The following is a 16,348-nucleotide window of genomic DNA, read 5'->3' as shown; positions in this document are numbered from 1 at the left end:
ATATAAAACTCAATCTTGGGATATTGGGATTTTGACAAATCATTATATAATATTTAGTATAAAAACTAGTAAGAAAAAATTTTGCATCACATTAATTATAAATATTTTTAAAAATAAAAAATATATTTTTATTCAATATTTTACTTCCATTCAATTATTATTTTAGGTAAAGTAAACTACACCCATTATCCTATTTTAGTCACTCTATTTTTTTCTAATTTAATTACTCTAATTAATATAATTGTTCAATTAATCATTGTTGTTAAAATTTTTATTAATACACTAACGATTTGTTGACATAACACATTAGCTGATTAAGTGAGTAACACGTGATTTTTTTTTTTTTGAACTTTTGAATAAAGGTAGGACAAAAAAACCTTTATTTTTATTTTTATTTTGTACTTTCCCTTCTCACTTTTTTATTTTTATTTTTTTTGGTATATGACCTTTTCTCATCCATTTAGTGATGAAGTTGAACTAAATAATAGAAAACCACGAGGCAGATCTGCTAGATCCAAGAACAAACCTAAGCCACCCATCATCATGACTTGAGACAATGCTAACGCTTTACGCAGTCACGTAATAAAAATAGGCAACAAGTACGACATCGTCAAGAGCGTCTCCACCTTCGCTCGATGACGCAAGGGAGGCATTTGCATCATGAGCAGAACTAGGAAGGTTATCAATGTTACACTTTGACAACTAATGCGAGTGTCAAGGCCTGATTTTAGACCTATGGATGTGATGGGTTTATACTACCTCAAGGCCCAACAATAAAATCAAAGGTCGAGCAAATCAAATTAAGATTTAATCAAAGACGATATATAAGGATGAACCTTTTTGAGAAAATGGAGAAAGATACATGCACAGAATGGGTGAAATTTATTAAAGTCAAATCAACCAAGTTGCTAATTTTCAAACTGAAAAAATTAGTCAACTTGCGATGAATTTTTGGATGGAATCAAGGCATTTATGGGTTTAGATGTCTGTATAGCGTTTGAAGATCTGTCTATTAGCTTCAAAACACACTTTGACTCACTCAATTTTGAGTTTGGGAGTTCAAGTTATAACCGTTTTAGTGAAGATTGCATGAGGAGAATTTCTAGATGCGATTATGACATAAATTACGAGTTACGGGCTTTTAATTTGAGTTTAAATCAAATTGGGTTCGGTTTTTAGACTTAAAAAATTATTATTTATTTATTCTGAATTTTAGATATTGTTTAAGTATTTTACGTTGTTTAGGAGGAATTTTTGTTTCTTAGTCAAACAAGAAAATTTAGTTTAAAATTACTTATTATTTAGATTAATTAGAGTTTTAGTATATTTTAAGTTTTATTTGGATGTACTTAGCTAGCCTATATAAAGACTTCTTCATTGTTCATTAGCACACAATTGTTTTCATTAATAAAATTTTTAACTCGAGAGTTTGTTTCTTTGTGCAATTTTTTTGTGATTTTTAAAATAGTTTTCTTCTCGATTTTCTTTACAAAATTTGTGAAAATCCATTCTTCACCATTTAATTGGTCAAGGATTATTTATTGAAAGGTTTATTAAAGCCATTAATTGAATTTGTTAAGATTTATATCTCAAAAGGTTTAATTAGACACTTATCATTCTATTCATCGGTTTACTTGTTCCACCTAGTTTATTTTTCTTTATTTAGTTATTACTTTAAATATTTATTCTTTATTTTTAAATTTCATATTTTTTTATTTTTGTTGTTTTTTTCTAAATCTATTTGGTTTCTTTCTTTTAGATTACATCCAAATCTTTATTTCTTGAATCGAACAATTTGAATTCAATTCTGATCCGCTTCCTCCGCTCAATCCTCTATTAGCAACCATCCTCGGTTGGTGCAATCGTGAGCTTACATGGGCATTTTGAGATATTATCATTTTCGGATTCGTTCTTGTCTCTAGCGGCACCACATGCAGCCTCAAGTCTAACCATATATTTGGTCAACGGGCATGGGTGGCAGTGTTGTCGGGACACTAACGTGTTCAGGCCCTATTGTGATTATGGCAGCTTCGTTTAGTAACGTCGCGTATGAGAGACTTCCATTGGAAGTAAAAGAACCACCATAGTTTCTGATACCAAGCAGTGCAATTGAATCATCGTCAGATGTAGTCGGAGAGCAACAACAGCGACAACAAGCGTTGGCAGAGTCAAATGTGCCTCTTTTTCTCGGACTACCACCAAATATTCTCAATTTTATTCAATTACCAAATGACGCATTTTGGGCCAATGGTGGTCACCCTCCATTCTAGCTAACAATCTCCATTACCACTGCTTCGTGATTTTAGTTCAGCTTCATCTACACGCCTCAACTACAACCAAGAGGATGATAAACAAAAAACTTGGATTTATAGCTAGGAAATCTGGGTTTGTTGAGCAACATTTTCTAGGTTTTGTTTCATCTTCGCTAAATGGATGAGAAAGGCTCATCTATCATCTCAGAAAACAAAAAAAATAAAAAAAAAGAAGCAATGAGAAGAGAAAGAACAAAAATAAAAACAAAGTGTTTTGAACTAATTATAGAGACTCCTCGACTTCAGTCCAAAGTACAAAAAAAAATTGTCACGTGTTAATCACTCAATGGGTTAATGTGTCATATCAACAATTCGTTATAAATTAATAGAATTTTTAACGGTTAATTTGAATAATTATTTTAATTAAAGCTACTAAATTAAGAAAAAACTAGAGTAACCAAAATAAGCTAGCTCTGGGTTCGAGTGGCATTTCACCCCTAACCACAACTCATCTGCTGATTCTTCAACATCAGTCGGTTCGGACCTCCACTTAGTTTCACCCAAGCTTCATCCTGGTCATGGATAGATCACCCAGGTTCGGGTCCATAAGCAGTGACAATTGCCCTATGAAGACTCGCTTTCGCTACGGCTCTGGTGGGTTCCCTTAACCAAGCCACTGCCTATGAGCCGCCGGCTCATTCTTCAACAGGCACGCGGTCAAAGATCATAAGTGTAATTTGCCCTATATTTTTTCTCCCAAGTTTTATTGCAAGCTTAAAATCATAAAAGAATGGTATCTTACTGTTAGCAACTCGACCAACTTCGGAGGTTTCTTCCTCTTCCAACTAAATTATCTACAAACTTGGTGGCATGAAGTTCTGGTTTTATCATAAAATCAGATACATAAAACTGAACAGGAGAAATACATAGAAAAAAAAGGGTTATTGTTTGTAAAGTATGCAATGCATTATAAAATAATCACAAGTTCATTCCAAGGATTTCCCGGTAGAAGCTTCTATAACACAACACAGCTACAATCATCCATGCCAAGAAGGTGATGATCTTGGGAAGCCCGGCAGATCAAGGGTTGACTCAGGTTTAAGTTTTAAGTCGTCTTAGCACACCTTGAGTGAGGGCTGGCTGACCAGGTAACTTCTAGGGCCTCAGGTAGTTCGACAACTTTAGTTTATGCCCCTCCTGTTATTCTCATGCCATGCAACTACATCACTGTATGCTAAGTTACCCCCGAAAATATCCAAGGCACTTCCTACGGTGATGTCCACTCGTCCTTTCCCTGCTGCTTTGATTGTCTCTAAATCATCCATTACTGTCACACCGCCAGCATAAGTGACAGGAATCTGCAAAATATACACCTTAATAAGTCAGAACCTTATAACCAAAATCTAATTCCCCGGGCACTTTACATTCACGGAATAGAAGAAAAAGTCAAATGCAATGATAGACCAAAAACTGGACTAAAACATAATGGAGGCAAATGTAGGAGCTACCAACCGGAGAATGCTTGCCCAGCAAAGCCACGAGATCTTTGTCTATTCCTAGCCTGTAATAAATAAACCATTGGAAGTTATAATACATAGGGAAGTACAAATCATTTTACCCTTCTGTTGATGAAGTTTGAAGCAAATAACTACTGAAACACCTCAACCCTCAGACATTCCATAAAGGACATGTTGGAGTGGGGTATAGTTGGGTACAAAATGCAGAAACTCTAACCAATTATGCCTTACAAGCTCCCAATCTTTAAACATTCTAAAAACATAGAGTGATCAATCCATATGGTACAGCAGGCACTTATGAACAGATTTAAGCAAACCAGACATATAAGCACGAATAAAGCTTGATTGGATATCTTTGAATTGTTGTGAGCAAAATGATGGACAAGCCTTTCTGAGTGCCATTAATACAATGGTCAGCTCAGAGCAAGGATCAAGATAATCAAGAGACTCAAAGCTGCAAGAACAAGAGACAACTGCTAAAACAACACAATCGCATAATTCAAACAAGCATACTGATCACCGACAACAAAAACTTGAATCCAGATCAACTAACTGACAAATCATAATTGACCATCCATGTTTGAAAGAGCAACCAGGTAAAAACTACAACAGCATACAAACTAGCAAGTGTGAATTGCAGGTTGTAATAAATGACACAGTTCGGACTTACTTTTTCCCTTCAACGTCCACACCATGAACCAAAAATTCATCTGCAAATCTGGCAAGAAAATTCAATACTTCCTCATCAAGATAGACATCACTAAATTTTTGCCATCTATCAGTGACAATGGCATATTTGTCTTCCTGCAATGGAAACCAACATCTTATGATTAACAACAGCCAAAATTAAGCATTCTATCAACTCAGAAGATAACACTCAAGAGTAAGGGAGTAAAATTGGGGACTCGGGAATCAGGAGTAATGGAGGATAACGATGTAGAATGTGCATGACAATAATCAAATTCAGAAGAGATTTCTCCAAGTATTTAGTGTGCAGAAGACAGAAATATTTCCTACCTTCTTTCTGCAGCTAAGGTCCAAAACAAGTCTTTGCTTACCAATAACATTGACAAGACCTTTGAGCCTTTCAAGGTCCATTTGCCCGTTGTTAAATACATACTGCAACAAATCCAACAAGAAAACATACACAAGATTAGGTGAAGATGTTTTCTCTCAGCAAACCCTGTACATGTCGATTTCACATCTTGCAACTAATAATGTTAAAAATTGATCAACATACTGAGGTGACAATGACATGGTTGGCTCCTTCATCAATGTAACTCAAACAATTATCTAAATTGATCCCGCCTCCGACTTGCAAGCCACCTAGATTTTTCCAGTGCTCACAATAAGTTCAGCAGAGGAAAGGTCAGTAAACATTAAACATATTACCAAAGATAGAGAACAAGGATGAGACAACCACTCTCAAGAAACTTCATTTGAGACTACAGTACAACCAGTAGAAGCTTGCATCATGACTTGAGAGTGTACACATCTAACCAGGATAGGTATCTGACCTTCAAAGCTTTCACAATGATATCAAGTACTTTCAGGAAGACAAAGAAAATCATGCCAAAGGTATAAGAATATTGGAATCAGAAATTTTCAACCTGTAAAAGGTTTCCTATTCATCACAAATATATATGATAATAGTATTGTTAACAAACTCGTCTGCAGTGATAATCTAAGAATACCTGAATTACTATGAAAATGATCTGAAACATTGCACTTAAAAAGTCCCAATTTACCGAAGAATAGCCTAACATTTACAAATGAAAATAAAGTTCCAACAACTTAATATTGACAATTAACTCCAACTACTCCTTTTGCGTCTAGAGAAGCATCTATCTTCGAATCAATAATTTCACTTTTTTACAAGAATATTATATATTAATAACATTAAAACTTATCTTGATTGCAAGGAATCAGAAAATTAGACCATCTTAGGACAGAAAGATTTGGCAGCGATCACAAAAAGTACTATGATAAGCAGTAAAGACAACTGAAATAAACAGACAACTAAATATGAAACTGAAATATCAGTTTTTACCAGGATATGCACGCAATGCTTCAATGGCTGCTGCTTGGCTTAGAGGATCAGCTCCAAGCATGATTACATGACCTCCCTTTAGCCCATCTTTTTTGTACAAGTTAGCAAACTCAGCTGCCGACTTATCCGATTCAAAATTGGTTACAAGGGTTGATCCATCCTCCTTGGAATCTCTAAGAGTTGACCCAACAATTTGTTTCACTTTCCCCTGGTATTAAATCATATTTCACGTGTTAGGAACTAGCAAAAATGTCAAAGCCAGTCTCACACAAGCCCCAATACATGAAGAAAACCTCTTTTCTCCTCCCATAGTGCAGGAATGAGAACAAAAATAAAAACACCAAAGAATCAAAATTACTTTTAGGTTCCTTTAACGATGCTAGCCAAAGGATGAAATTTGTTTCAACATATAATTAACCAAATTAATTTGTACAATGAGATGAAAACTATCAGTCTATAGAAATTGTATACTAGAAAGTTATAACAAAGAATGTCAGCTTTCTGCATCCAAAATAAACCAAGAAAAAAAAGCATTCCTTTGTACTCAAATTACCTTGTGAATATCAATGCAAGGTCGAAAACTGACAGCGCAACGAACACAGAAATGACAAGATTCTGCAAGAAGAAATAAATTAAAAGAAAAAAAATGAGAGATTTAAGAAACCCAATAAAGAAAAACCAAAAGTGAAAATGGTAGAAGTTTGAGAAATACTGAAACTTAGTGAAGGGATGGCTCTGGCAAATGGGTGCTTGGAAGAATCGTAAAAGGAGGACTTGAAATTCCTGCCATGAGAAATGCTACTTAGCTCCCGTATCGAAGAAGTCCCATGGAGGCTGCTACTTCTCATCTTTGGGTTGAAACTGAAAACTCCTGGGGCCACTCCAGAGAAGAAGAAATGGGTTGTTAAGTTACTTAACTAGTAAATCTTAGAGGGCGTTTGGTTGGGGGAATGCATGCCCTATGCAGCGGGCCCACTAGGAAGCGCCTGTTTGGTTCGCTTTAATCCCATTCCCCCGAATCGATTACTTCTTTATTACCTTGATTGCGCGTAATAGGCATTACGCCCCCTCAGCGCCGATTATCTATTCCGCGTCTTTTCATCTTTTCTATTCCGTTTTCTGCCATCGTCCTCAACATTCCGATTCTCCCACGCTTCCTCATTTTATCAAGGAGAAACCGATTTCCAGAGGTATTTTCACTGTTCACTTAAAATCGATTTCCGTTTTCTCATTACAGGTTCATGTTCATCGCACTCTTCCCCGATTTCCTCATTACAGGTTAGTTTTCCAGAGGTATTTTCAATGTTTGTATTGCATGTTCGATTAAAAGAGTTGTTGAATTTTAAGGCTAAATAGTTTTATTACAGAGAATTGAAGAAAAAAATTGAAATCTTTGTAATCTTTGTTTCTGTTCTTGTTTGTATTGCAATATTTGTTTTAGTTAATGGGTGTACCAAATTCTGGATTTTTGTGTGTTTATATCTGTTGGTTACTGGGTATTTGGTTGGTTCGTTGGGCATTTGGTTGGTTCGTTTGGTAGTGATTCAGATATTAGGTTCTTGTTGTTAGTGAGTAGAAGATGAAACTAGAAATTGTTGCAATTATTTTGCTATTGTTCTTGATTTGTTCTGGTTCCTGTTTGTTTTGGGGATTATTAATTGAAAGTATAGTAGGATATAGTTCTGTTCTTGTTTAGATTTTGAAATCAAATGTTGGATAGTCGATGACTGACACAAACATGGAATTATTACCATAGGAAAATGTCTAAAAGTGAAAACAACTGAAGTGTTTTACCATGCTGTTAGAATCATGTGATTGCTAATCAAATTGTTTCGGATTCCATAACTATTGAATGCCAGGCTTAATTGCAGACTTGAGGCAGTGAGCAATTATAGCTTTGTTTTTTAAGTTAGCTTAATGACTGATCCAGGCTGGTATTATGTGGCTCTTATAAAGAACATTGTACAATGGAAGCACTATTAAGTTGCTCACCTAGTTGTATGTGCTTTTAGGCTGTCTAGATCCAGAGAATTTGAAAGAGTTTAAACTTGTGAATTGCCATTTCAATTCAGACAGTTTTTTGATAGTCTGTTGTTTTTTCAAAGAGTTTACAATGGAAATTGTTGTTAGTGCTGTTTTTTCAATTCAGATATTAGCTTCTTGTTGTTAGTGACTAGAAGATGAAACTGGAAATTGTTGCAATTGTTTTGATATTGTTCTTGATTTGTTATGGTTCCTGCTTGTTTTGGGGATTATTAATTGCAAGTATAGTAGGATATAGTTCTGTTATTCTTTAGATTTTGAAATCAAATGCTGTAAATGAGTTACTTGAGCTATTATTTATATTCGATTAAGGGTTAATTAAGTGTTGTTTTCTATTAAAGACTCAAATAATTATTGAATTAATTTACAAGGATTTTTTTAGATAATAAGCTCTCTATTTTTAAATTATGTAAAAACAATCAAATTTCAATTTCGATGCTTATATAATGTTCAAATTTAAGGTTAAATCTTTATATTTTAATTTTAATATAATTTGGTACATCAATATTAGCCTAGATACTTTAACCGATTAAAATGCTAACGTTAATTTTTAAACTTGATAATAATATTAAAATTTTGTGTTTAATTCAATTCATTATAATATTATTTTTATATAATTATCAAGTGAATATTTTTTATTTTAAAATATCACATTAACAATTTTAACTATAACACATGTCAATAGTAGCATTTAGAAGATGTTGAAAGTGAAATTAAGTCAATTTAAATATCAAACCTACTTTTTTCCCCATAAATTCAACTTTAGCACAAAATATCTCAAAAGTATAATTATTGTTTCTTTCACAATCATAATTGCAAATACAATGCTACATTTTAATAATTATTTGTAGATGTAAATGAGATTAAATTTACAAAAAACAGTTATATATATTTATACTGAAATGAAATTTAAATTTAAAATGTTATAAAGTTTTAAAACTTCAATTTCATTATTAAACCAAATCCTCATTCTTTATTTTATTTGTTTTAAAATTAGAAATTTACAGGAAAAATGGGAGGACTTTTAGGAATATATTATATATGTATGATTCATTAGAGTGGGAGTATATTACTCGTAACAAAATAGGATTATAAGCGGGGTGAAGTTCAAAAATTTTAGGGTAAGAATTAAATTTTAGATTTTTGTAGTTTATATCTTTATCATCAATAAATAAACTAATCGGACAAACTTTGAACATGCTTTATAATTTTAAATTATAATGAGTTTAGTTATGATCTAACAAATACCAACAATTAATTTTAGGTCAATTATACATATACCTACAAATTTTAATTACAAGACGAATAATTTATGCAAATTGCTATTAGACTATTTGTATCCAGTTCACCTCACAAATTTATAGAAAATGTATTTAAATGTATTTTCTTTCTTTAATGTTTGGGTGATTGATAAAGAAATGAAATTAAAGTTGCAACGATATCATTTAAGTTCTACTTTTTTGCTTCGTAAAGATTCTAAATTTGTATTGTTTATTTTTATTTGATAATGTGTTATTGCAACTTCATTCTTTGATAGTGTGTTCTAATTTTAATATGTTGCAGTAATGGCTCGTTTTCCTTTAATTGCACAAAGTGTGAGGCGTAAAAGAATTGGTATTGCATTGACAAAAAGGTTGCAAATCTGTAGAATTGCGATTTGGTTCTTATTTACAATGGGTGCCAGCCTTAGCCTACATACTTATAGACCAATGATTAGGTCCTATATCTTAGATTTTTATGCAAAACGGGATTATGTGAAAAAGCTTGTATATGCTAGTGACGAGACCTATATTGAACAAGTTAGGATGAATAGAACTGCCTTTTTTAAACTATGTGAGATGTTAGAATCGTTAGGGGGATTGAAGTCGTCAAGAAACATGCTTGTTGATGAGCAAGTGGCAATATTTTTACATATCATCTCCCATCACCTGAAAAATCGAGTTATCAAGCATCACTTTAGTAGGTCCGGGGAAACTGTTAGTAGATCATTTCATAGTGTTTTAAATGTTGTCATACGCTTACAAGATGTGTTATTTAAAAAGGCAGAGCCAATTACAGCTAATTCTTCTGACACAAGGTGGAAATGGTTTAAGGTATTGGACTGAGTTTTATATATAGCTTGTACAACATTTAGTTGATTTAGATTTAAATTTAGTATTCGTTGATTTAGATTTAAATTTAGTAATCTAACTCAAGGTTTTATATCATGTGATATAGAATTGCTTAGGTGCTCTTAATGGAATCCACATCAAGATTAGGGTTCCAACAGTTGATAAACCTAGATATCAAACGCGAAAAGGTGACATAGTAACAAATATGCTAGGTGTTTGTACACCTGATATGCAATTTGTTTATGTTCTTCCTGGTTGGGAAGGTTCAGTTGCTGATGGACTGGTTCTTCGAGATGCCATTAGTAGAAAACATGGACTAAAAGTTCCTCATGGTAAAGTGGATAGTTAGAGGACTTTGAATTATTCATTCAGATCAAATTTTTTTGGGGAATTAATTATTTTAAAAAAAGTTTTTTTTTATAGTTGTTATTATCTAGTTGATGCTGAATACACAAATTGTGAGGGATTTCTTGCACCTTTTAGAGGACAACGATATCATTTGAATGAGTGGCGTCAGGGTTATCAGCCAAGTATTCCACAAGAATTTTTTAATATGAAACATGCCTCAGCACGTAATGTTATTGGAAGAAGCTTTGGGTTATTAAAACTTAGATGGGGAATACTTAGGAGTCCATCATTCTATCCTGTTAGGATGCACAATAGAGTCATTATTGCATGTTGTTTACACCATAACTTTATTCGAACCCATATGAGTATTGATCCTATTGAAGCGGAGGTGGGAGAAGGATTACCTAGTAATGTGGTAGATGACGATGAACCGAATATCGTAAATATTCATCCATCAGATTCATGGGCTACTTGGAGGATGAAACTAGCCAACCAAATGTTCGATGAATGGCAAGCGTCTAGAAATTAGTTAGGTTTAGGGACAAAATGAGTTTGAGTTAATTTGTTTTTGTTATTTTATGTATCTAATTTGTGAAACTTTAGAGGTGTTTGAATTGTTTTTTGTATTGAACTAAACTTACTGAATTATAATTTAATTTCTTTTCATTCATCATGTGTTATGAAATTATATATAGTGTTAAGCTTTTGATTCATGATATTTAACTTAATTATAATTTTATAAAGTGTTCACTTTTGATTCATGATATTAAACTTAAATTTAATTTGTTTTTTTTTCTTAAGATAATTATGTCAGGTGTTTCAGAAAATGTTTCCTCCCAAGCTTCTCGCGGAACCAAAAGGAAATGGGTTCCGGAAGAAGATGCAGCATTGGTTTCCTGCATGGTCGACTTGCACAATGTTGGAACCTTTAATGCTGATACGGGGTTCAAAGCCGGTTATTTAAATGAGTTGGAAAAAATGTTAGAAAAGGCTTTACCCAATGGAATGTTGAAGGCTAAACCTAATATAGAATCGAGGATTAGGTTACTAAAAAGGGATTGGTCAATCGTGTATGACATGCTTAATGGTCAAAACAATAGCGGTTTTGGTTGGGACGAGCATAGGCAGCTCGTTGTTGCTGAAGATGCGGTTTGGAACTCTTATTTAAATGTAAGAATTATTTCAAGTCTTTATTATCTTATTTATTCTCAACTTATAACTAATATGATTTCCTCATTTTTATAGAGTCATAAAGAAGCCGGTCAATTCAGACATCGTAGTTTCCCTTACTACGACCAACTTACAACCATCTACGCACGAGATCGAGCGACTGGTAAAGATGCTCAAACAGCTGCTGATGTTATTGAAGAAATAAATGCTCAAACAACTGCTGATGTACCTACTACAGATATTAATGAAGAAAGAAACGAATTCTATGACTGCGAAGCTGATGTCTCTTTGGATGACATGGATGTTTCTGCTACGGAGCCGCAACCAGGTAGAAACCAATGAGGTTCCTCATCTTCAAAGAAGAAAAAGAAGAATTATGATGCAAGTGAAAATATTTCTTCTTCATTTAACGAGGCTGCCACTTTATTGGCGGAAAACATGCGGGCCATTGGTGAACAAATCAGTAGGAGTATTGCCTCCGATGTTGTAGTTCAAAAGAAGTCAGAAGAATTCCAGATCATCCAAGAGAAAGCTACAAATTTATATTCAACCTTATGTGAAATTGAAGGTTTAACCGTGGATGAGCAGTATCGAGTTTTGAGTAAAATTCCAGATCATCCAACTCAAATGCTAGTTTTCTTTAGTTTACCTTCTGATGCGCGGTTGGAATGGGTCAGAAGATTTCTTTCTGACCATTAAAAATCAATGTTCAAACTTTTTTGATGTTGTAAAACTATATAACATATGGATTATGATATAAAATTTCATTTTCATCTAACCTTTTGTTAATATAAGTTAATTATGTTTATGCAGAATATAATTCTCAAGTTATATTATGATTTTAGTAAATTCATATAAGAATATTTATTATTAAGAATTTTATGAAATTATATATCATTATTAAATTATATTTAATAACAATTATTTTAAATTATACAAATTCATATAAGAAAATTTATTATCAAGAATTTTATGAAATTATATATTATTATTAAATTATACAAATTCATATAAGAAAATTTATTAGTAAGAGTTTTATGAAATTATATATTTATTATTAAATTATATTTAATATTAATTATTTTAAATTATACAAATTCATATAAGAAAATTTATTAGTAATAATTATTTTAAATTTTATTAAATCATATATTTTAATTAAAATATATTTAATAAAAATTATTTCAAATTATATTTTATAGTATCATACATTATGATTTTAGTAAATTCATATAAGAATATTGATTATTAAGAATTTTATTAAATTATATATTTTAGTTAAAATATATTTAATAATAATTATTTCAAATTATATTTTATAGTATCATATATTATGATTTTAGTAAATTCATATAAGAATATTGATTATTAAGAATTTTATTAAATTATATATTTTAATTAAAATATATTTAATAATAATTATGTTAAAATATGATTAAATTATTTATTACTGATATTAATAATCTTATTGAAATTTAATAACAATAATAATAATCATTTACCTAAACAAATTTCTGCTAAAGGTATTCTAGTCATTTTAGTTTTTTCTCTTATGCTATTACACATCCATTCCATTCAACTAAGCACAAGAATACTATTACGTCTCTATTCTATTCCATTCAACCAAACAAAAGAATTACCTATTACGCCTCTATTTCATTACATCTCTATTCTATTAGAGCGAACCAAGCGAGCTGTTTGGTTTTTTATTTTTTATTTCTTGGTTATTCAAGTCAAAAGGTTAAAAGGTTGAGATAGGCCGAAAAAGGGACTCGGGTGGGCTTCAAAAACTTACCTGGAATCGAAACAACAAAAGGCGGTGGCCTTATCAAAAGTCATTATTTCCTGTTTGTCATATTGACAAGTTTTCTGTTCTTCAAAAAATAGCTAATGAAGAAGAAGAACCTTCTTAAACCTCTCCAAAATCCTCCATCGAAATGCCCCCAGTCACTCCCACCACTGTCTCCACTCATGGACTCACCCCAAACACCAACCCCTTCCCTTTCTCTCTTCCCCACAACACCCCAACCCCATCACCACAAGCAACTATTTTCCTTCCTCAAAGCTCACCTGACCCACCAACCCTTAACCGCCAAAACCCTCCTTCACTTCCTCAAAACTAAGCTTCACCATCACCCCATTTTCACCCACTATGACTTCCAAGTTTTCTCTTGGGCTTCCACCGTTGACTCTTTCCGTCATGATCACTCTACTTACCTGTGGATGGCTCATTCCTTAGCTTCCTCTCACCGTTTCTCCCTGCTTCGTTCTCTCCTTAGTTTTATAGTTGCCAATCCTTGCCCTTGCTCTCCAGGTATCTTCTCTTGCCCTCAGATAGAACCCCTTTTTCGTTTCGTTATCGATGCGTTTTGTAGGTCTAGGAAGTTGAGTGATGCTGTTTTTGCTTTTGAAACCATGAAGAAATTGATCGATGGAAGGCCTAGTGTCGTTATTTATAATGTTATGATTAATGGGTATTTGAAAAGTGGGGATTTTGATAACGCTTTGAGGTTTTATGAGAGGATGGAAAAGGACAGAGTGAAACCAGATGTGTGTACATTTAATACTTTGATTAGTGGTTATTGCAGGAATGGGAAGTTTGAATCAGGATTGAAGTTGTTTAAAGAAATGAAGGAGAAAAGCTGTAGGCCTAATGTGGTTAGTTTTAATACTTTGATTCAAGGGTTTTTCAGAGAAAGGAAGGTTAAGGAAGCTATTGAGATGGCAAACGAGATGACTCAATCAGGGTGCCAATTTTCGACAGCGACTTGTGAGATTTTGGTCAAGGGTTTGTGTAAGGAAGGCCAGGTTCTGGAGGCATCTGACATGATCGTTGATTTCTGTAGGAAGGGACTTTTGCCGAAGGGGTTTGATTGTTGTGGTTTGGTTGAAGAGCTTTGTGGTAAAGGCAATGCTGGTAGGGCATTTGAGGTGGTTAATGAGTTATGGATGAAAGGAGATGTTCCAAGTTCGATTGCGTGTACCACTTTGATTGAAGGTTTAAGGAGATCCCAGAGAAGAGAAGATTCATTTGGATTGATGGAAAAAATGCTTAAAGATGGTATTGTTCCAGATATCCTGACTTTTAATTATCTTATACAAGATCTTTGTGATTTGGGAAGAACAATGGATGCAAATAAATTTAGATTATTGGCTTCAGCAAAGGGTTTAGAACCAGATGAGGTGACTTATAACATTTTGGTGTATGGATATACAAGGGATGGGAGAAGAAAGGAAGGTGAAAACTTGGTGGATGAGATGTTGGATAAAGGATATATACCTGATATTGCTACATATAATAGGTTGATGGATGGACTCTCCAATTCTACAAGTTCCAAATTGGAGAAAGTTAGTGCCATTCATAGGTGAGTACGAGTTGTGAATATTGATATCAGAGCCCAAATTTATCTCAGATTTTCTGGTTTTCTTATCAACGGAGAGGAAGAATTTTTTTCTTTGAAAAGTTTAATTGGCATTTGATTGATTCAGGACCGATGTTATAAGTTGATTTAGAGAAGGAAAGACTGCATTATTTACTTGTAAAAACTAGCATGACAAGCACTGGTAGTTCAAGGAAGAACAAGAGTTTGCAAGCAATGTGCTGTGAAATTCACTTTAGTGCCTGATAAGTGAAGTCAGTTGGTGCAGGCAATCTTCTGCTTCGAACTGCAAGGGGGAATCCGTTGATCAAAAGCAATCTTCCGCTTCCTAATCAGCCTGAAGCTAAACACCAAGCAAAGAAGCTTGGATGGATTCGGATCTTCCTCGAAATTTGACAACAAATCTACTTGAGTCTGAGAGCACAAAATGGGATACTATATGATGTTAGTACTTGGCTATCATGCTTTTTCCCTGCATATGATTGAGTTAACAGCATTTATTTGCTAAGCAACGGACCAAAGGACTGAACACCTGATGCTAGGGCCGCTACAGATCTTCAATTTGATGAATTCCCTAATTGTAAACATTTCTCAGTGTATTTGCAGCACTTCAGAAGGAAGTGGCCCTATTCACCGTCTTACCCGCCTCTGGTTTTCTTTTCCTTTTGCTCTATACTCCTTTTATGATGTCTGTATGTATTACTATATTTAGTATTTACTCTGTTTCTTTACCTTGTGAATTATCTTTGGATTATTATGTTCTTTTTTGGTTCATTATGATGTTACTTGGTTCTTCCCACTTGTTTAGCTACTAATCTTCCTACATCACCCTTTCATGGCTGCCATTTCCCATTCTGAAGATTTTGTAAGTTATCTACACACTTACCAGGAATTTTGTTTAGGAGAGATAAAGATAAAATTATAAAATTTTGGGAAGCTAAAATTATTGTGTTAAAAATACTTGAATTAAATTATTTAATTTTTAGACGGGCCAAATTTAGAAATTTTCTATTTAACTAAAGGTTTAAAATGCTTAAATTTAATGTTTTACTTGGTTAAGAGGGTTAATGCCACCACCTGCCATGGATAGGAAATGTTGTTTAATTAAACAGTTTGGTATATAGGCAGACCAACACTATTAGGGGACGAAGAGAACCCGAGAGGTCAAAATAAACAACAAAGTTATCAGTTAAACTCCTAGTTTCATACAAATACTAAGATTGGAACTGCTTCCTTTTCTAGCAAGAGCATCCGCAGAACGGATAAATATGGAGCAGACGACTCCACTAGAAGCTACTGAGTCATGAAAGAGAATCAAGCAAGTCATTTTTATGATCATGATTTTTTATGTTCACAAAAAGATAGGAGAAATGTGCAAGCTTTTAGCAAGTTGGAGCGCATCCCTAAGACCTTATAACTTGACTGTGATTCCGATAAATCTATGAGAACCGGCAATCCAATGAACATTATGATCCCT

The 16,348-nt window shown here is 33.3% G+C and overlaps 3 protein-coding genes and 1 pseudogene across 3 annotated transcripts; 3 read left to right on the top strand and 1 right to left on the bottom strand.

The window, feature by feature from the left end:
• The first annotated feature begins 441 nt into the window (after positions 1-441).
• On the top strand, positions 442-2,270 carry LOC105767235 (AT-hook motif nuclear-localized protein 22-like; annotated as a pseudogene).
• An 848-nt stretch (positions 2,271-3,118) lies between these two features.
• LOC105766666 (1-(5-phosphoribosyl)-5-[(5-phosphoribosylamino)methylideneamino] imidazole-4-carboxamide isomerase, chloroplastic) lies at positions 3,119-6,724 on the bottom strand. Its single transcript, XM_012586226.2, has 8 exons — positions 6,532-6,724; positions 6,373-6,434; positions 5,820-6,027; positions 5,010-5,095; positions 4,787-4,888; positions 4,440-4,573; positions 3,765-3,813; positions 3,119-3,610 (listed from the first exon to the last, which is right to left on the bottom strand). The coding sequence occupies exons 1-8, from the start codon at positions 6,665-6,667 to the stop codon at positions 3,434-3,436; spliced, it is 954 nt and encodes a 317-aa protein (XP_012441680.1). The 5' UTR covers positions 6,668-6,724; the 3' UTR covers positions 3,119-3,433.
• A 4,404-nt stretch (positions 6,725-11,128) lies between these two features.
• LOC105766667 (uncharacterized protein At2g29880-like) lies at positions 11,129-12,152 on the top strand. Its single transcript, XM_012586227.2, has 2 exons — positions 11,129-11,491; positions 11,567-12,152. The coding sequence occupies exons 1-2, from the start codon at positions 11,129-11,131 to the stop codon at positions 11,831-11,833; spliced, it is 630 nt and encodes a 209-aa protein (XP_012441681.1). The 3' UTR covers positions 11,834-12,152.
• Positions 12,153-13,292: 1,140 nt separating this feature from the next.
• LOC105766665 (pentatricopeptide repeat-containing protein At2g36240) lies at positions 13,293-15,678 on the top strand. Its single transcript, XM_012586225.2, has one exon. The coding sequence runs from the start codon at positions 13,382-13,384 to the stop codon at positions 14,858-14,860; it is 1,479 nt and encodes a 492-aa protein (XP_012441679.1). The 5' UTR covers positions 13,293-13,381; the 3' UTR covers positions 14,861-15,678.
• Positions 15,679-16,348: the final 670 nt, after the last annotated feature.

This window comes from Gossypium raimondii, chromosome 4 (genome assembly GCF_025698545.1).
Source record: "Gossypium raimondii isolate GPD5lz chromosome 4, ASM2569854v1, whole genome shotgun sequence".
Lineage (NCBI taxonomy): Eukaryota > Viridiplantae > Streptophyta > Magnoliopsida > Malvales > Malvaceae > Gossypium > Gossypium raimondii.
The sequence above is the reverse complement of the archived record's forward strand: the minus strand, read 5'-3'. Positions and strand labels throughout refer to the sequence as shown.

Coding starts and splice junctions, on each gene's coding strand:
- LOC105766666 (XM_012586226.2), bottom strand. CDS start 6,667: ATGAGAAGTAGCAGCCTCCATGGGACTTCTTCGATACGGGAGCTAAGT. Junction 4,889..5,009: donor ACCATGTCATTGTCACCTCA/GTATGTTGATCA, acceptor GATTTGTTGCAG/TATGTATTTAACAACGGGCA. Junction 4,574..4,786: donor ACCTTAGCTGCAGAAAGAAG/GTAGGAAATATT, acceptor TTTCCATTGCAG/GAAGACAAATATGCCATTGT.
- LOC105766667 (XM_012586227.2), top strand. CDS start 11,129: ATGTCAGGTGTTTCAGAAAATGTTTCCTCCCAAGCTTCTCGCGGAACC. Junction 11,492..11,566: donor TTTGGAACTCTTATTTAAAT/GTAAGAATTATT, acceptor TCATTTTTATAG/AGTCATAAAGAAGCCGGTCA.
- LOC105766665 (XM_012586225.2), top strand. CDS start 13,382: ATGAAGAAGAAGAACCTTCTTAAACCTCTCCAAAATCCTCCATCGAAA.